This window comes from Porites lutea, chromosome 4, assembly GCF_958299795.1.
Source record: "Porites lutea chromosome 4, jaPorLute2.1, whole genome shotgun sequence".
NCBI classification, from domain to species: domain Eukaryota; kingdom Metazoa; phylum Cnidaria; class Anthozoa; order Scleractinia; family Poritidae; genus Porites; species Porites lutea.
In genome coordinates, this window is record NC_133204.1 from 12,541,130 (window position 1) to 12,561,250 (window position 20,121).

The 20,121-nt window shown below is 38.6% G+C and overlaps 1 protein-coding gene and 2 long non-coding RNA genes across 3 annotated transcripts; 1 reads left to right on the forward strand and 2 right to left on the reverse strand.

Moving 5' to 3' along the window:
- Window positions 1-1,832: 1,832 nt before the first annotated feature.
- Window positions 1,833-7,821, reverse strand: LOC140934224 (blastula protease 10-like). Its single transcript, XM_073383887.1, has 6 exons — window positions 7,734-7,821; window positions 5,812-5,973; window positions 4,963-5,089; window positions 4,419-4,525; window positions 3,051-3,122; window positions 1,833-2,056 (listed from the first exon to the last, which is right to left on the reverse strand). Exons 1-6 carry the CDS (start codon window positions 7,819-7,821, stop codon window positions 1,833-1,835), a joined length of 780 nt encoding a protein of 259 aa, XP_073239988.1.
- Window positions 7,822-10,714: 2,893 nt separating this feature from the next.
- Window positions 10,715-12,634, reverse strand: LOC140934902 (uncharacterized). Its single transcript, XR_012165138.1, has 3 exons — window positions 12,530-12,634; window positions 11,818-11,889; window positions 10,715-10,951 (listed from the first exon to the last, which is right to left on the reverse strand). It is a non-coding gene; the product is annotated as an uncharacterized lncRNA (long non-coding RNA).
- An 852-nt stretch (window positions 12,635-13,486) lies between these two features.
- Window positions 13,487-14,486, forward strand: LOC140934901 (uncharacterized). The gene is made up of 2 exons (XR_012165137.1): window positions 13,487-13,846; window positions 14,301-14,486. It is a non-coding gene; the product is annotated as an uncharacterized lncRNA (long non-coding RNA).
- Window positions 14,487-20,121: the final 5,635 nt, after the last annotated feature.

Here is a 20,121-nt window from a genome sequence, read left to right on the forward strand (position 1 = left end):
TGTTGCCATCATTAGTCTATCCTTACTTTGAACTTCAAGACATTGAACAAGATGAGATACGCAAACCCTGGTTAATCAAGCAAGAAACTCAATGAATTGAATGATTTTGCTCCTTTTTGCTAATTCCCAGAGAGAGGCGTCTAATATAATAATAATAATAATAATAATAATAATAATAATAATAATAATAATAATAATAATAATAATAATAATAATAAAACAGCGTACAGGGGGCGTTGATTAGATAAGAGATGTTTATTCAGTTTGGAAATAGTCATTTATAAGGTCATTCACCGTATATTATACTGTGGTAAATTTAACGACATCAACAGAGACCAAAAGATATTGTTCATATCAGTTTATTTTTCAATAATCCAGGCACCGTTTGCAAACTGGTTTTCTTGATCATCAAAAGTACAAGTTGGCCTGAAAGGAAAAAACAATGACGCTATTTTTATTTGCACAGAATAGGCAATAGCATACCGTGCGTGTACTGTGAAAGGTAGATTTCCAAGTGCCCCTATATAACTACAGTCGACTCCCGATTACTCGAGCCTTCAAGGGAAATCGAAAAAGGTTTGAAATAGCGTGAGTTCGAAGAAAATAACTCAGTGGAAGTGAGAAAATGGGATGGGGAATGACTGCAATTAAAAGTAACATACTCATTTCAGAACTTGAGAAATACATAGTGCTGGGCACTGTATTTAAACTGGACTGACAAAAACGTAAAGACAAAGAATACATGTATGGTTGCTGAAATAATTTCAATGTCTAGGAGTGCAGTACACTTAACATTTTTTGACTTGTCAGGCGCTTAAAACATGGTTCGAGTTATCGAGGGCAAATTTATATTACAAATGATCTGAAGGGGAAAAATTCCTTCGAGTTAGCGGGAGGTTCAATTTATCGAGGGTTCGTCAGTTACCGTGGATAAAATAATAATATTTGTGCGAAGGGAATCCAGGGGAAATCAATTTTGGTTCACGTTAGCGAGGATTCGAGGACCTTCGAGTTATCGGGAGTCGACTGTATTTCATTGCTATTTGAGGTGTGCGTGAGATTGAGCAGGGTGTTGATGTGTTGAATTGAATTATGGAAGTGGCGAACTGAGATATAGTTTGACCCAGATAGCGCTTGCATAACTTAAAAATAGAAGAACAGGGCGCAGAACACGCTTGTCTTCCTCGCCTTTCCCGTTCTTTTCTTGCGCCCACTTTGCTTTCAAGCGCCTAATACGCCAACTTAACATCCTAGACATTTAAAATTGTAGCCTTTATTGCATTAACATTTCACAAGATACTAAGAGAGAAATTTAGGTTTCTGGGAAACTGCCCACCTACCCCTCCCCTAAGCTAACATTAACTCTTACTTCTCGCTCAGGGCAAAACGGTGGCTTAGGGGAGGGGTAGTTGGGTAGTTTCCCAGAAACCTTGATTAATCCGAGAGAAAAACGGGACAGAAAGGAAATCGTAGGGTGTTGGCTGGGATATGTGAATTTCACGTATTTAAGTTATTTGTGGAGGTTTTAATCAACAGGTCAGTCTAACTCCTTTGACGTCTGTCGATAGTTTGAAACGTAATAGTACGACTGCCTTAAACGGAAAACAATGCTAAGAATGATCAAGACACACAAAGAGAACATAATGTCCCATCTCTCTCTCTTGACAACACTAATAAAAAGTTTACGGACCTCACCGAAAACCATCTTCCAATTAATTTGTTTAAGATTAACTTTCATTTGGAGAAATTCACGTTTCCAAGGGCAAATTAAATCTGGGCATTTCCCTCTTTGTCCATTAGTTATTATTTCATGAAAATACTCACTTCTTCCTTCACTTGTTGCATTTGTAGAGCAGATTCGCCTGTTTGGCGTCCAACGGACTGAGCCGTTTGCTGGGACTGATTTTCTTCCCAGGCTTTTTGGCTTTTAAGGTGGGCAGAAAAACATATTTGCTGAAGTCAAATCGTCCATAATGCATCACAGATTCGTAGTCGTACTCGACGCCCAAACTGTCTATCATGTAATTTGGGTACTTCTGGAACTGGCCTTCCTTTCCTATGTAATTTTTGAGAAAAATTAATTAGGCAAAAGGCTAACAGGAGTTTCAGTTTCAGTTTCAGTTTATTGTTTTGCCAGAAATTGTATAAAGCAAGGAAATCTAGTAATTATTTAAACTCTCATGGCGAGAAAGCCCTAGAGAAGTCACCCGGCTTATAAGGAATGGGTTCCCTCAGTTAAATAACAAGAACAAATATTATCATAATTACATGGAAAATCAATGGCAGAGCTACATGTAAACCTTAAAATATATTAGAGACTCGTACTAATCATAGTAAGGCTAAAAATGACAACAAAAAAAAACAAAACAAAATCAAAAACAAAAAAAATATATTTATGATAAGAGGAATACATTCAGCTTACAGCAAAAGGAAGCGGTTCTTGTTGCATTTCGAATTTCAAAACTAAGAGAGTTAAAAAATTTAGCACCTTGGAAACTGATGGAGAACTTTCTTATATTAGTCCTGCATTGTGGTAAATAAAAAAGCTCCGAACTTCTAGTGCCATAAGAATGCACCTGGCGTGTCACCAAAAACATGTTATTGAAGCTATAAGGAAGTAAGCCAGATCTCTATTGATACATAAGTTTTCTATTTGAAGTTTGCAGATATTCTCGAGATTGAGAATTTTTAAATTCTTAAGTAAAGGGTCAGTGTGAGCATCACTTTAAGAGACTGATATAAATGATGCAATGAAAACTAGCAGAGATTTCTCTGCCTCAACTTCTCAGTTTTAAATCCAACAACCACAGGGATCTTTTCGGTTTTTATCTGCCACATTCTCTGTGTTTCTAGTTCTGATGGTCTTTCTACTCTCTTTTCTTCTCGATTTCCTTCAGTTCCGGATGATTCTGTCTGATGGGATAACCATATCTATCAGTTTGCAGGTGGAATTCACTGAATCTTTAACGACGGATGTCCGGTCCGTTCGCTGTTATAGTTCTATCATTATTATCATGATCAATGATATTATTATTATTATTACTGATTACCTTTCATTATGTTTTTCCAAATAACCTCCACATATTCATCACGGTCTGGGCGACTTTGTTCGTGCCAGAATCCTGTTAATGTGATGACAATTAAGTCAAACATAACAAATAAAATTACCTACGCCCGTCGGTTTTCTGCTTAATTTCAAGAGGTGTAAAGGGGGTTCAAGAGGGAGCGTATAACGACTCTACAGCAAAAAGGAGGCGTTTTTTTATCAGAACTGTGACACGATCATTTTACTGAAATACTTCCGGAAATTTTCCAAAAATGTTGTGAATGGCAAATATCCAGGCTTTCCATTGATGCGTCTAGGCCGTCTGAAGGCCCATTGGGAAGGGGGGGAGGGGGGGAAGGGTGGGTAGTTGTACTGCTAAGAATTCTTGGTGGGGGTGTGCCCCAGTTCTCCAAAACCTGACCCTATTTCAGACCAGAAAATGCCATTTTTCACACCAGTTTGCAGACCAGACCCCTAAGACTTAAACCCATTTTCAGGCCTGGTAGACTGCAAAACAGTCCGTATTTTTGCGTATTCAAGTACGCGCGAGCAGTCAAACAAAAGGTGTGGAACGAGGCTGAAAACAGAGAGCGAGACTGGGGATGAGGCTCGCGCGGTTCGCGCGCATAAGACTCTTACGCCATGCGTTACCGATTTCTTTACTGATTTTGAGGAAAACTCCGACTGTTTTGCAGTCTACAGGCCTGGCTTTTATGCAGATATTATGTCATCATTTCTTAGATTAGAGCGCAAACAAAACTTTGTTTCGAATTTATTTCGAATTCGCGTTAAATTTCTACTTCGTTCTTATTCATTTGGGGTGAAACGATAAATACGTTCACATACACTCCCGTAGTTCCCTAGAAAACCATACCCGTTTTCAGACCAAAAAGGACCAAAAATCCTGCCCATTGGGACGCACATACCTTTATATAGGGAGTATCTCTCCGAGGCACCCATCTCGCTTTTTCAAATCTCACCTCAGCAAAGTTTTACCCGCGGAGGTCCCCCCCAAGATTCAACCCCTCACCCTTTTACACACCATCTCGAACAGAATAGGTGCATCCCGTTTTGTACACCTCCCATTGAAAAATGCTACTCGCACACATACCTACTTGTAACACTTATTTTCATGTTGGGTTAAATGAAATAAATGCTATAGCCGTAAGCTACATCTGTCGAACCCTTTTATATACTCTAACACGTCTTTTCGTATACCTGAATCCTGAAAAAGTACCCCTTTTGAGTGGAGTCTTCCCGAATAAGCCATAATAGGGAGTGCCCCGCGGAAATATCGTCACTGCTGTTGCCATACAAATCACGTGATAAGAGGTTAAAAAGCCATCAACATTTGTTGGGGCTCCACACTTACCAATGGCGTGACCAATCTCGTGAACTGCAACATGCAATCCTATGCAGGAAAAACCAAGGTTAATTACCTGCCTTCCGCCAACACGGCCAATACCTCGACTATAACACCTGCAAAAATAAAGACCAGATGTTTTTCGGTCGGTTTGCTAAAAAACACTTTTAAGATTGGACAAATGACTATTTTTAAACAGTCCTTTAAAAACTGCTAACAAAATTGATATGGGTCTTCCTACTTTTATGTCTGCAGCCGAAACAGGTTTCTTTTTCACTTTTTCACATGAAATTATCACACGCATGACGAATTCGACATTATGTAGCCTAGTACTACGCAGGACGCATGTTATACATGAACCTTGTATGTGGCCCAGCTCGCCGCGAGCCCTTGGTAGCTCAGTGGTTAGAGCATCCTACCGGTGTGCAGAAGGTCATAGGCTCAATTCCGGTCGTGGACTCAGATTTTTTCTTTGTCCAAATCAAAACGTAACGGGGCTGACTCTCGGGTTACAGCAAAAATCAGGGCCACTCTTGTCTATTCTTGTCCTTACCCCGAAAACTGCTCAATTACGAAGTCAATGTAGTCCCTTTGAGTCGTTCTCTTTCTAAACCTTAGGCATGTCTTCTCTTCCCAATTCTTGATTGCGTTGTTAATATAGTGGATCTTAAATGGCCTTTCTGGAATAAAAGCAAAGTAACTAAACTAGTAAATGGCGTGATGCTTAAAGGAAACGATTTCACTGAATTTAATATAATGCACTTGAGTGCACGATAGTGAAGCTTTTCGGCACAAGTCTCTTCTAACATCTACGTTCAATGATTCACATGACCAAGGAGTCTCGATCTGTTCCCAAAAATTTTGCACAAGAACTTTTTCTGATTCGCGTTCTCTGAACTGAGAATTTAAATTAAAGAAAATAAAAACTACTAACTCTTATTCATTCAGAAAAACTAGCACATTCCACCAGAAAACGAATGCGATGTTGATGGTTATAAAGAAAAATACAACTGGGCGCTTTACTTGCCCCAGTGTAAGGGAATTCGGATTCCGGAATCCGGTAAATTTTTGCTTGGAAATCTGCCGGAATCAGGCTGGAAAATTTCTTGTGGAATTCGGAATCTTGGGCGTTGGAATCCGCAATACTCTAAGCTCAAGTAATCCGGATCCTGCTAACGATTGGAATCCAAATAATCCAAATTCCCCTGACAAAAAAATGTGGAATCCAGTTCCTGGAATCCGGAATCCACAGCTTGGTATTCACAATCCAAGACCGTCTTGGATTCCCTTACATGGGGGCGAGCTCTACTGTTCTACTGTACTACATGTACGTGGCAGCCTTATAATAAATTTCAAAAAAAATAACACTTTAGATCTTCAGGTAATAGGAGTTCTCACTTACTTGTGCTTATAGTGTAATAAACTATTCCACCAGGCCATTGGTTGTGGCGAGAAAGCCCTCGAACTCCGCCGATATTAGTAGGGTCCATGCCATTCTTTGCAGCTTCAATTTGTTCTTTCGGTAGCCATAAATCACCTTCAAACATTTCGTATTCCTCAGAAGCTTCAAGATCAAAGGAGAGGAGAAGAGAAGTAGTTAAAGATGCGAGTGGGGCAGTAAAAAGCTATGGAAAGTAAGTATCATCCTTTGCTAATATATAGATTTAGCCAGGGATAAAAGCTGAGCTCCAGTTAACATTTATAATTTAAATCAAACAATAAATTTTTAAATTATCCACAAATCAGTTAACTGGAGAGATTCAGTTAACTGATTTGTGATTTGGGCGATTTTAGAGAAAAGATAATGAAAGAACATCTAGAATCTTACATTGACTTGTCTTAAATGTACAACCCAAAAAATAGCAATCACCTTTGGCCACAGTAGATTAGGCGTGGAAAACAAATTCTTCCCAAGCAAAATTACCTCTTTGCCCAACTAGGCCGTCCTTTATAGTATAAGATTAATTGGATAGTCCCGAAATATAATTTAATAACTTTAGCAGCCGTTTTAACTTGTCGGTTTTATCTCTCTGTCTAAAGGAAAGGCCAAAAAAGAAAAATTGGGCCCTTTTTTGTGTGGCTCGCTACGAGTTTACCTTACAAATCTTGTAGCGCGTATAATTATATCACATCTGAGGTAAGTAGAACTATCAGGCTATGTTTGTTTATCGTTCAGACCTCGGACAGAGATATTGTCATTTCTTGCCCTATTCTACCTATAATTTTGCAGTTTTTCACAGAATAATGTAGCAAGACATATTACACTCATTCATTATTTAGGACGATCGAAGCACGTGCCATTGCACAACAAATTATAGAAATGACAACAACATAAAACGTTTTCAAATAGAGAATTCACTATTAGACGGGACTGTTCAGTCAGGTCAATCTTCTATTATGTGAGCAAACACTTAAAACCTTAAAAACAAAAATCTTATTTCAATTCAGTTTCAAAAATTACCCGTCCGGCCAGCCACATCTGAATTTTGAGAACCGCCAAGCTCCTTGTGCGAGCTGTCTGGTCTATAAAATTCTCAGACATGTTATTCTTCCAATTGGTCTCCTTTGCTTGTTATCGCTCGTTCTAGCTCCTCGGCTTTGTTGTTGTTGTTTTTGTTATCTCTTAAAGTCCGGGTAGCTATGCGATTTACCGCCGAAACGAGCGGGTACTGGGTACTTGAATTGCAAAATTTCACCCCGCCTTACATGAAGGGGTGGCGTACGTACGGACGTACGGACGATCGTCTCATAACCAAAATTTTTTTGGATGCATAGATAACCAAATTTTCTTACCTACGGTGCTTCGCTGCGCGCGCTTTGCGCACGCGGGAGCTCAGCTATAACATACTCCTCCCCCCCCCCCCCCGACGGGCCGGTTCCTGACCCCCTCCCCCTCCCTCAGCGTCTGTACGGACGTACAAGGGTACGGTCACGTGATTGCCAAAATTTCTTGGATGGATGGATAACAAAATTGTCTTAGGTCATAGCGGTCCTTTAGTCAAATGGTTACATTACCTGGCTGGCCGTTTCTTTCATTCTGCGGTTTTCAAGAAAAACTGATCTCATTCTTGCACTCAGGTTGGGTAAAAGGTGAATCAGAAAATGTGAATCCGCCCCTGTTCAGCCGATGAACCAGCTCTCTCGTCACTGCCTCACAATCTATGTCGTTTCAAAGGGGCCAATTAAAAAGAATCGAATTGTCTTACTTGACCAGATCCCACAGCTGCCCCGTCGAGCGGTGTGGTGTCTTGAAGGGTAAAAACTGCCTAGACGAGTAATTCTGCTGTTAGAGGAACAGATTAATTTTAAATTTGAGTTACCTACCTCGTTTGGTTCGGTTACCAACATCATAATCATTCAAGCTGGCTGCCAGAGATGACGTCGCAAAAAGGAAAACGCACAGGAACAACATCTTGTTCAGAGTGCGACGAAAGATCAGAAAAGTGCCCTCTTTATAGCAGAGGATCTAAAAATCTTTTGATTAAATGGCTTGCCTGAACAAACGTTGGACGCTTGAACTTTTTTGTTTCAAAAGAGTTGCTAAATCTTTGAGTATAGCTGTTAATATTTTTTAATTAACACCACTAAAATTCAATTTATTTTATTATTTAATCCATAAAATCGCTGCAGTTGACTAAATGAAGAATTCGTATAAAGCCAAACAAAGATGGCTACATTAACAATAGGAGACAAACTGTTTCAGTATTTCCCTACTAGAGACATTATTCAGCCACTACCACTTCATTACAAGCCCCAGTATTAGCCGTCAACCTTGATCTGTTACCAGGTCACCGAAATCGAACTTTAAAACAAAAATTTGCAATTTTCATCGAAAAAAATATTTCACATCACAAAATGTCAAAAGAGAAAATAATTGGTTAGTTATAACAATTATTTCGTAATCCATCATTCATTCAAAATATTTCGCCGTTTTTGGGTGGTTCCAACCCCCCGGCTAATTATTCTTATTATTAAGAACTGGACAATTGGATAATGCAATTCTAGATCTCTCATTGGCTTAGCAATCATGGTATATGAACCATTATGCCATGGTCACCATATATTGTAACTGTACGCGTCTGATCAAAAACAAGCTGAAAAGCCGTTGTTTTTACAAGTAAAGTCGGGAAGAATCCTCGATATTTTGTGGGCATTTTGAATAAAACAATTATTCCGATGCTTTATGGATATGAGATAATTATAGCTAACTCTTATCCAACGCACACTGGTGGAATAATGGTTAAATAACCACATGCACTTGTACTGACACTTACCATATTAGGAAGATGCGAGCAATATGACATCGATTCGATTCGATAGGCTGCTATAAACGGGTCAGAAATCAATAACACGCACATTCTATTGCTCGATGGATGTTATCAAGCCTTTGAGGAGCATTCAGTGCAAGAAAAAAAAAACATCTGTTTATATTCTGAAACTCGGTACCGAGAAATGAGCCACAGGTTTGAAGAAAGGCTACGACGGGGTACGGTAAGCTTTAAGAAGAACTTTGAAATATTTTGAAGGAATTATGCTGAACTCGTTGGCTGTTGTCCACTTCCACGACCCAATCTTCATATAATAATATTCTTCACATCATACAAAAGCCGAATTCAATAATTCTAGTTGATAATTTCATTGGAGCAAACAGGTATGATGTCTGTGCGTTGATGTATACTAATTGAGCAGAAAATTAAGGGTATAAAAATATTTAACCATTTTAACGACTGATAACATTTTTTGTTTTCCATCCTGCCAGACTTATCCAGATTTCAAATGTCCAGATATACTGATATGTGATTTAATCCGTTTTTCCTTTTAGTTACAGCTCTTCTTGAAAAATATCTCTTAGAATGTACTCGCTATAAAAGCAAAAAAGGATAATTGTCGTATTCGCAGCTGAGGAGCCCGTGGTCCGTTGCGCAGTTTCGCGAGCTTGGAAGGTCGAGGCCACTGGTAACAGCAGGCCTTCTACTGAGCTTAAACCTTTTATCAGATTCTCAATGATTTTCATAACTGGCCAAAGAAGAAATTCAATTTGGATTTGTCAAATGCTTGAAAACTGAATGCGAAGCTTGCGAAAATGACTTTATTTGAATTAATGTCACGCCAAAGAAGGTCTCTGAAAGCTCTGAGAACGCCACTGAAAGACTCCATCCTTTTCTCTGAATGGGTTCAGTCCTAATTTGCATAATTTGGCAAAGTGCCATTTGAAACGCATTGCTAGTTTGATCAGTCGTCATGAAACTTGGCAAACAGTTTTAGCTCGGTGGCCTTAACAATATGTGACATATTCATTGTTGCAAACGATCGTTAACGTTCGAAGTTTTCAAATTAAAACGGGGGAAAGGAAATGAAAGAGCAGTAAATATTCTTAGGCACCAGTGTTTTTTTCATGGCCTGGATATTATGAAATAGCCCTGCATGTATGCCTAAGTGGAGCAAGGATTGCGAAAAAGGAAAAGTAGGTCACGTGACTTATAAAAGACTAAATAAAATGCTTTAATAAAAATAATAAACAATTAAATAAAATAATTTAATAAAAATGCTTTAATCCATCTTGCAAGGTTAATTGACAATCCAGACAGTTTCGCTGACAACTCGATGACAAGTACTTTTAGGCTGAAACTTAACAACCTTGCCCCGTTTGAGAAAACAGATTTTGTGACGTCATGGTCTAAGGAATGTCACGTGATGCTTGGGATGAATTTTCCAAAACTATTTTAGTGAGATATGTCTTATCATATCTTTGTGAAACCCTTTACTTGGATCCTTCTGTGTCATTAAAGAGGATCTTTGCATTCTCTGTGGGGGGTCTTTTTAGCCTTTCAACCCATGCCTTAACTCTGAAAGCGTTGAAAGGGGTGGGAGAGGAAAAGCGGAAAAAAGCCGGAACTGGCTAGGTAAGCAGTGGTTTGGAATTCAAATTTTTCAATCAGTCGTCGAGCTTTGCTAACCAGTTCGATCAGTTATAATGCAGTTAAACTGTGGAATAACGTCAGTGACAATTAGGATTTAGTATGCTTTTCGGTTTTCGCCTCCTTGAATATCGACATGCAGGATATGTAATTCCAAGTGAAATTAGTCCTGGCCCCAGTAGTTCAAGAGCTGGACAGTGCTATCCAACGGATAAATCACTATCCAGTGGATAAGTATAAGGGAAACCAATTGCGCTATCCATTGGATAGAGATTTATCCTGTGGATTATCCTGTGGATAGCGATATCTACCTTCTGAACAACTGGGGCCAGGTGAGATTAGGCAACTATAAGAAAACGCATTCCCCATATTGATTTTCGGCTGTCGTCAGTATTTATTTCTTGTTGCATTCGTAATACAAGTTCATTTGTTTTACGTCCAATGGGCTTAGGTGCTTCCGCTGGCCTATTGAAACGCCTGACCTCTTGGGCTTTATAGTAGTTAAGAAGTAAGGAAACTTGGAAAAGTCTCGCTTCCCATAATGCATTATAGATCCATAGTCATAGGGAACGTTCAGACTGTTGATTGAGGATGTAGAGTACTTCCTGAAGTTGTGCTTTTGCGCTGTTCAGAATAACAACAACAGAAACAAAAACAAAATAATTAGTAAGAACAGAAACACCAACAGAAAATACTTATGAATGTCACTATAAGCTCATGTTATCTTTATCAAGATTGTAACGATGACAAAAAATGTAGTCCTTTGATCCAAGAGTTATTCGCGAAGGTAAGATCCTATCCTTCCACTGGTGCGACGCTATCCAGGCCAGACTCCAGATATATAATCGATCTCAAAATGTCTCGGATGAAGTAAAACCATCCGCTCGTGGTATTATTTTTAATTTAGTGTCTTTCACATTAATGTATTAGTATAGGTAATAGCATGATTTGTAGTGATATTTGGCATAATACCACGAGTGATATAAAATTTCGATATTGTTATACGTAATTTGAGACAATTTTGAATTATCACGATTGGTATTTATGCCAAATATCACGTACAAATCATGCTATTATTTGTTGTCTACTACCCGCAAAAGGTTTGTAATTTTCACAGGTAGGTATTTTAAATTAAGCTGAAATACCACTGCTCTAAGCCAATCAAATTGTAGAAATTTTTGTGTAGTAGTATATAATTTGGTGGGTTGCGTGGAACTCCGCAGAATTTGAAGTAAGTTAGGAGTGCTTAGCTTGTCGACTCGCTTAGGGGTGAGTGAGCTTCTACCACGCCCAAAGAAAGTTCCTCCTTAATTTATGCGTGTAATTTTAATATTTAAGAATGAAGATAAGCGAAAAAAGTTTAGCACGACGTTTCGATGTCGTCACCGGATCATTATCAAGTGACAAAGTTAAAATTAAAACTGATCTGATATATACGGTTTAAGTGACAAATTTAATACTGCAACAAGAATAAATCTTTGTCAACTTACATTCTTCAATGTTGTCCCATATTATCTCCACATACCGGTCGCGATCTGGTCGACTCTGTTCATGCCAAAACCCTGTTTATGGGGAGTAATAGCACACTAGTCTACTTCGGGTCAATTTTTTTTCCTGTGAGATTTAAATGGGCTTTAAAAATGCAGGAAATGTTTTTACAGAATCAAAAAAGGAGACACGTTAACACTGACACTAGTCTGTCTAGTATATAATACTCATGTTTTAATATTATTTTATATCGTACCGATTTTTTGAAAAAGAAATTTGAAAAGAAACATTTACAGCCATTTGAGTGGAGGAGGGCCGAAAGGCTGTTTTTTTTCTGCACCCGATAAGCTAGAAAATTAGGAAGAATCAACTCCGTGCATCTCTTTCAACTGCTACAAATACACTTTCTTTAGATCTAAATAAATCACAAAACAAGAAAAAAATTTTCTCGACTTTTTCACGGCAATACAATCGTTTTGTAGCCGGATGGAAATGACAGATTTCCCTACCCTCTCATATACCGGCCGGAAGCATGAAAAAGATACTCCTTTCAAGCAGAGCCTCTCCGTATAGGCCATTAGAGGGAGTATATACCCCCGGGTTCCCTTGTGTGATTTTTAATCTGTTAGAGGTGTTATTGTAAGCGTTCAGCTCATTGATGAAGTTCAGTATTTCCCACGATGAACACAAAATTTAAGGCACGTAACTATGTACCTAGTGCATGTCCAATTTCATGTACAGCTATCCCATGATACCCGCAGCCAAAACCCAGCGAAATTTGCTGCTTCCGTCCAGTTCTGCCAACCTGTGACCAGCATCTTAACAAAAAATACAAAGAATCAGTGTTTGTATTAGAGAGGCCTCCGTGTCACAGAGGTCAGACGATGAGTGAACACTTACGCAGGGACCGAATAGCTTTAAAATTGATTAAGGGCCTGTGTACATGAAGGTGGGGGACCTCAGGTAGGTGAGGTAACATGTGGCCGGTTACCCCACCTAACATGTAAACGTGATCACATTAAAATGAGAGATTATATGGACAGGCGGGTTACCCCACCTACGCGGGTTACCTCACCCACCTGGGGTACCCTAACTCCATGTAAACAGACCCTAAAATACACTACCTTACTGGCAGTCCAGACTCTATGGGAGCTCGTTGGAATGTAAACTTTAAAGTGCTACTATGATCAAATTTTTGACTACCATTTTTTTTCGCTAGATAGGCAGTTTAGTACTTGAAGTACATGGTGTGCAAATTATAGCTTCATGCGATTAAGGAAAGTGGTATTTTTTTGGCGCTCAAAAACCATTAATTTTCGTCCGCCATTAAAACGCTATGTTCCTATGGCCTGGGGCCCGTTTCTCGAAAGTCCCGATAATTAACGGGCCCGTAAAGCTGTTGTTGTTTACATGCAAGGTAGTGGTTTCAATAGTTTTGCATCTAACATGATAAAACTATCAGTTAATGAAACACAATGGAGTAGTTTGCTAGCCAGAACCCGCGCTCTTATTCTTTATATTTCGAATTGAAAATTTGATTTCGGGCCCGAAAAGCTACCGGGACTTTCGAGAAACGGGCCCCTGGTTACCAAGAACACAAGGCAATTGCTTTGTGACGTCATTTACTTAACGCAGTACACACAGCATGATAATTTTCTTCCAAGAACTTTGCTCAACAATGTTCTCTTTCCTCCCACTTCGATGCGTTCTTGTTTAGGAAGACTCTTTCGATCTTACTACATTAGGCTCCGTATGTGTGCAGCAACCGCTTCAATCGATAGAATTGTGCTGCACGCGAGTCTGACCAACTGAATATGAGATTCGAGGAATAGGTTTGTTTCCAGCTGACAGTTTCGCTGTTTTCTCGGTTTGATAACTTCGAAGAGTGCTGCAATAGCATTTACGGGGCTTTCAACGCAAACCAGTAGCGGAAAATCAAACTTGGATCATTTGCTAGCATATGGAAGAAAGATCAATCGACAGATCTTGAATCCGGAAAGAAATCTTCGCATAAAGAGGGAGCGCATGGAGGTAAGCTTACAGTTCGCAAAACTTGCTTGCTTATATCGCTGGTGGTGATTTTTGCTTTTACTACTGGCGAAGTCATCGAAGATAAATTTTCTCTTAGACCTTTCTTCGACTGGAACGCGACGACTACGAAACTTTTAGGAAACTTTCAAAAAGATTTGCCCTAAGGTAACAGATCACAGAGAGCCCTCTAGTTTTGTAAACACTATTATTGCTCACACCTTGCTCTTGTAGTGTACTATTTTTTATGTTACCACTATTAACATTCCTTGGAGCTTTTATAAAAAGTTTTAAAGCTCTATTTGTAAATTTTTATTATAAAATATGAAAATCTATCAGGATCATGGTGCAATCTGAATGGTATGATATTTTAATATACAGTAAATTCCTTAGTATTTCCAACATTCTGGTCGCCATAACCCTCACTAAACAAAAGGTATGCTTTTTTCAATTTTAGTCTTCCCAAAACTCAGAGCCTGATTAAAACTGCACAGACACATTGTCAGTTCAAACCACAAGCTAAAGCAAGAGAGCCCACACAAGTTTATTGCAAAAACTGTTTTTGCAATTTTGTAAAATACAGCAAGAATTATTACCATTTACTGATGTGGTCTTTAAAATAAAATTGTGATCCTATCTTGAATGTTGTGTATTGTTATTCTTTTGAGTGAATAACGAAAAGTTTTGCAATCTCACATTGAATACTTATAATAATTATAATTATAGTATATCATAATTTGAGCTGTAAACTCCAACTCAGGGGCACTCATGCACTGAATCACTGAAGTGATGTGACTGACAGATTGCAAGTTAAAAATGAATAATCACCAAGGCTGGTCACTGAAATATTTACTGCAACTGAGGGTTATGTACATGTATGAGATAGTTTCATGGCCCCTGCTCATCACTGCTACTTTGTGTTTGACTACTCAAGGTTGTGCTCTACCAGCACCCAGTTGGACCGTGGTGCTTAACTATTGTTCCGGGGCAACTAGGAAATTTTTTCATAGAAATCATGTGCTGGGCACCCAGGATTTCACGGGTCTGGAGCACTGGGCTCCTTTCAATTTTTCTTAGAGCAAAGCCTTGCTACTTCAAAAACCTTGGTGTATCTTTTAATATGGGATAGACTAATGTTATTCCTATAAATGAGGAAGCTTCATGGCCCCTTACCACATACAAAGGCACTGTCCACCCTACTGTAACAATTGATCTGCACACTTGTTGATCACAAGATAAATGTGAGGCTCCAGCTAAGAACCTGGAGGACAAGTTTAGGTCTTACGTACCGTGTGCAAATATACAAATCCATTATTTTTTTGTCATACCAGTGATTACAGTAAACAAGCCAAGGGCCGTAATACTGTTTAAAGGCTGCAATTTTATTGTTCTTTGTTGCCTGATTTAGCATAGTCTATTTTGGGGGTATTATAATTATAGCCTAAGCCAAGCTAGGGCAGGGCCCATTCAGGGCAAAGGGGCTTCCCCACTTTTTGAAAAATAAATAAATAAAATTAAGTACAGTGGAACCTTGATATAATGAAGGGCCAAGGGACTGGCAAAATATGTTTATTCTAACGAGGTTTGTTAACTTTTATCGAGGTTCTTTTTCATATTGCCTTATATTTTACTATTACTGGAGTAAAAAAAAATAATAGTTAGACCGAGGACTTCGTTATAGAGGTTCCATTGTAATATACATTTTCATATGAATAGTATCTTTGTTGGAATAAGAATCTTCCAGCACCTAAATTTATTATTGGTCCGTTTTGATCCCATCAGTCTGATGCATGGTAAGCCTTAAAAAGCCAATCGTCCTAGATTTCTGCATTTTCAAACCAGGAAAGCTATGTAGCATTTGCAACAATGCAGAATAGTCTTTTTTGATGAAGGTTCTTGATTAAATCTGAAGACTACTCCATGAACTACGGTTTCTTAAAACAAATTATATCAGGTGATGATGTGGTCTCTGGCACATTTCAATGACATGCTAGACAAATTGAAGGCATTACAGGAACCTACAGTGTAATATCATGATCTGCAAACTTCTAGTGGTGGATTCAGCATGTGCAATCACCCTCAGCAGGAGAAAAGTACTTTTCAGCGGCTTGAAATCTATGAACACGACTGCTCAACGATGACTCAAGAAAGGTTCAGTAATCTGACAGTTCTAAACAGCCACAAAGAGAGAACAGCCAAATTTGCTCTCCCCCCCCCCTCACCTCAATGTAGGTGGTCACCGGCCCGCGCACATTAAAAACTGCTTCCCAGGCCCTCTTAGGGGTTTTAACTCTTAAAAATGCTAGTTTCTAATAATATTTTACAATGGAAAAAACCAGCAAGAAAAACCCACAGAGCACAATCAAGGATGGGCCTCCATGATAAACATAATTTCCACTGTGTAACACTTCTTCCTAGAGGCAGTGAATTTATGGCACACTGTGTTATCAGCAGAATCGTGCAACGTAGTGATGTACTGAACCATTTAGTTTTTCAATACATAACGTTAGTTGCAAATAATAATTTATTAATGCAGTGATAACCTAGTACTCTATGATCTACAGACACCCACTTAATTGGACACCCGTATATAACAGGCAGTTTTGTTTGTCCTGAGGAAAAGCATAGACTTTTTTCTTTAAAATTAACCGGCTATGTACGCACAGTAGTTAGCACAGTAGTTAATGTGGACAACAACCACTTTTCTGTGTTTCAAGTCAGAAATTCCTATATATTCTTAATCCAGCTTTACAGACACTGGTTACCCAGGCACCTTCTATTTTTCTTGTCACAATGATGTGCCAATTGTAGACATTGTACCAAGTTCACGGGTTAATAAGATTTTATTACCAAAACATCTGCAGCCAAATAGCATGACACATTTGATTTTGATACATCTTTCTTTCTTCCCCTGTTTGTAGTCCTTTGATAAATTTTCTGCCTCCTACTCAACAAGTTCCACGTCCTTGGCTTTTTGCTACAGTCATTGTTCCTACTCTTCTTCCTCCTTGTTCCTTTATGCTATATATCAAATAAATCACGTGACTGTGACTTTTTTCCAGAGAGCTAACTTAATATGGACACCCGGATAATACGGACACCCATATAATATAGACATCATAACATGTCTGTGTTAACCGTTCCACTGTATATATTTTCTTGTCTAGCCAAAGCTTCAAAGCTGGTCCCAGTAAAGAGAGCATCCAAAAAATTCACACCTGGGTTTGAATAATAAATAAATTAAAAAAAAAAAACGTCACATACAACAATTTCATAAAGTTATCTATAAAAGTTATGGGAATACAAGGGGATATCATTGACAATAGTTGGATGAGGTGAAATCTCTGAATTTTTATTAGCGTTGCAATTTATAAGTTGCTATATTGATCTGCAGTCAATCGATAGGGAAGGTATAGGCAGACACAGTCTTTTCAAAAAAAACATAAGCTACAAAGAATGTGACAGTCTTTAATGTCAGCACTGAAAATTATTAAATTGATATACCAAATCAAGAGCGAGCGATCCCCTTATTTATCTATTTATATTGAAAATGAGTAAATTAACTTTTCTGACAAAGAGAACTTAACATTAGATCTAATTTTAAAATCCTCAGCTCAGATACGTAACACTAAAGTAACAATTAAATTTTCAATAATAAAGGACAGCAGTCCGTTTAAGATGGTAAAAAAAGAAAACACATGCATATGACAACGAGCTGGCTCCTTTAGAACTGAAACTTAGCTGAACTGAAAACTGTACCCACTCTGATTCGCTGTGCCTGAAGAGCTATAAAGCAAAACTTTATCTACACTTGGATAAATGAGCACTCGAGAGTGGCTAGAAGGCAGGTGAAATTGGTGCGGACTCTCGATCGTCTTGCCTGTGTATTATTATTATAGCTAGTACGTATACAAATACACCTACCAGTAGTCCGAATCTCCGTCGGCACAAACTGCATAAAATACGACTTGGTGAGGTGTGTTTTTTTCCCTTCTCTGAGGCTAGCTGCCCTTAGTATTTTACTTTCTCATATTCAGTCGGTGCTAGTTCTCAGAGTCATCGTAATCTACGACTTCCTCCATCACAATTCCAGAATCGGGCGAAGACGAGCGAAGCTTTGAGAATCGCTCGCTGTTTTCTCACGGTTCAGGTTTGTTTTCTTGGCGTGTTCAGAAAATGACGTCACAATCAGAGAACAATAGCTTTGTCACTGGAACATAAATTTGTAATGGCGGACGCGAAAAACCTACATTTTCAAGCTCAATATTTTCACTTAGAGGGCGCCAAAGTTCATTTCAATGACCGAAACAGGTACAGCCACTTCTGATAAGCTGAAAAGAAAGCATTTTTGTGAAAAACTTGACATTAAATTTTGATCGTAGTAGCACTTTAACGGTAAGAAAAAATGTATGGTCGAGAATAAAGAAAATACGGCTTTTTGAAAAGATTTGACATAAAAATGACTCGTCTTTTGTTTTTGCTGTGTAAAATTCTATCACAGTATTTCCCTCATGAATGGAAGCGTCGCTCCGTCTTTGTTCCCATTCAAAGCATAAGATATAAAAGCAGAAAAATGAACGGCATGTAAACTTCAACATACCATTCCCAGGTCTGTACGTTGGTTTTGCTGAATGGTTTTGTTTTGCCGGTTTTCGAGACTTCTGCTATGTTCTAAATTCGCCTCGAAAAATAAACCGGTCTGATTGGCACAATTGGTTGGAAAAAAAATGTAATATGCGTCCACGTGTGACAGCTGAGTTGATTCACGTTGATGGTAAATGAAGAAATAAACAAAGCTAACAAAGTATTTGGAACCATTTCAGCTTCATGTGCTTTGTTGCCTACCCGTCTTGCACAGTGAACTCGATGTAAGCCTTTTGCGTTGTCCTTTTTACAAATTTAATGCACGTTTTCTCTTCCCATTCTTTGATGGCACTGAAAATAGCCCCCCTCTTGAAAACACTATCTGCATGGAAAAAGTCTCAGAGTTAAAAAGGTTGTAGTTGTAATTTCAAGTAATTATAAAACATGTAAAAAAATCTATATTGTACACCGCTGGAAAGGATTCATTTTGTTCGAATCTTATATGTTTTTATTCCAGTACATGCAAATAGGCCCTTTGTAGGTGATCAGTCACGTGGCTGAAAACCGTTATCCTGGGAAGCAACAAAATCACAGGGACTGGACGAAGAAAATTCCATTTTAAATGAAATGCGGCTCTTTGTTTTCCTTGTCCCAGTGGGTCCAAGAATGGCACGGTATTGTACCACCTGACTGACCCCTTGCAGAGGACCTACTTTATTTTGAAAAGTTTGGCGGAAGGTGACAATTTAAAGGAAGCTTTCTTTCGAAGATAAGAGAAAGATAGAAATACCTACGACATGTCTTCATCACGAGCCCTGCAGCACGAATGTAATTATATGGAAGGGTAAGTACGCCTTTACCTGTTAAAATTACTCAGGTTTTTCCAAGAGTCATAACGGGACAGTCTCTGTCTCATTGTGGCTCTTAGGTTTTTTCCTTGTAGATGAAATGCCGTTTCATCTCTGAACTTATGAAGTTTTGTGAAGAAGAAGGCATTGTAATTAATTGAAGCAATTACCTGCATCTTCGTCTAGGGTGTAAGGAACAACTCCTCCAGGCCATTTGCGATATTTCGAATTGCTCAGTCCACGTTGTTTACCAACTTGCGTAGGGTCCATTCCGTTCTCCGCCGCTTCAATCTCTTCCTCAGATAACATCATATCTCCCTCAAAAAGGCGACTTTTGGTACCTTCTGAATCGGTAAATTATTTAGTATACAGAACACGAGTATGAATCACTAGTACATTTGGAAACTATCCATCCAAAAGCCTGCGAATACAGCCATTTATCCACATTGCTGGTGACGTTTCAAGCGATGGAGACCGATGAGGTGACTGCATTGGTAGGCTATCGATATAATTCTTTTATTGATTTTCAGTCCACCCCTAGTAAGCCAGTGATGGATTTTGCACTAAAAATCACAGTTAAGCTTTTCACACAGAAGCAATTTATAGACCAACGGCGGTTGCCATCTTCCATGCGCGCAATAATAGCAACAACAATAATGATGATGATGATTATGGTAATGATAATGATCAACCATGATAATCATATTAATAATCATTTTCGTTATTATTAATATCATATTTGTTATTATTTTTTCAGTTTTTTTTTTGTGTGCTCGTTACGCAGGCTTCTTTGTGACTAATAATGTCCCGTCCACGAGTATCCATTTTGTTATTTGTGCTTAAGGG

Bases quoted from the DNA above. Each gene is read 5' to 3' on its own strand.
- LOC140934224 (XM_073383887.1), bottom strand. From the start codon at position 7,821: ATGTTGTTCCTGTGCGTTTTCCTTTTTGCGACGTCATCTCTGGCAGCC. The intron at 3,123-4,418 runs GTAAGTGTGGAG...TCACATTAACAG, and splicing joins CGAGATTGGTCACGCCATTG to GATTCTGGCACGAACAAAGT. The intron at 2,057-3,050 runs GTAATCAGTAAT...AAAATTACATAG, and splicing joins TTGGAAAAACATAATGAAAG to GAAAGGAAGGCCAGTTCCAG.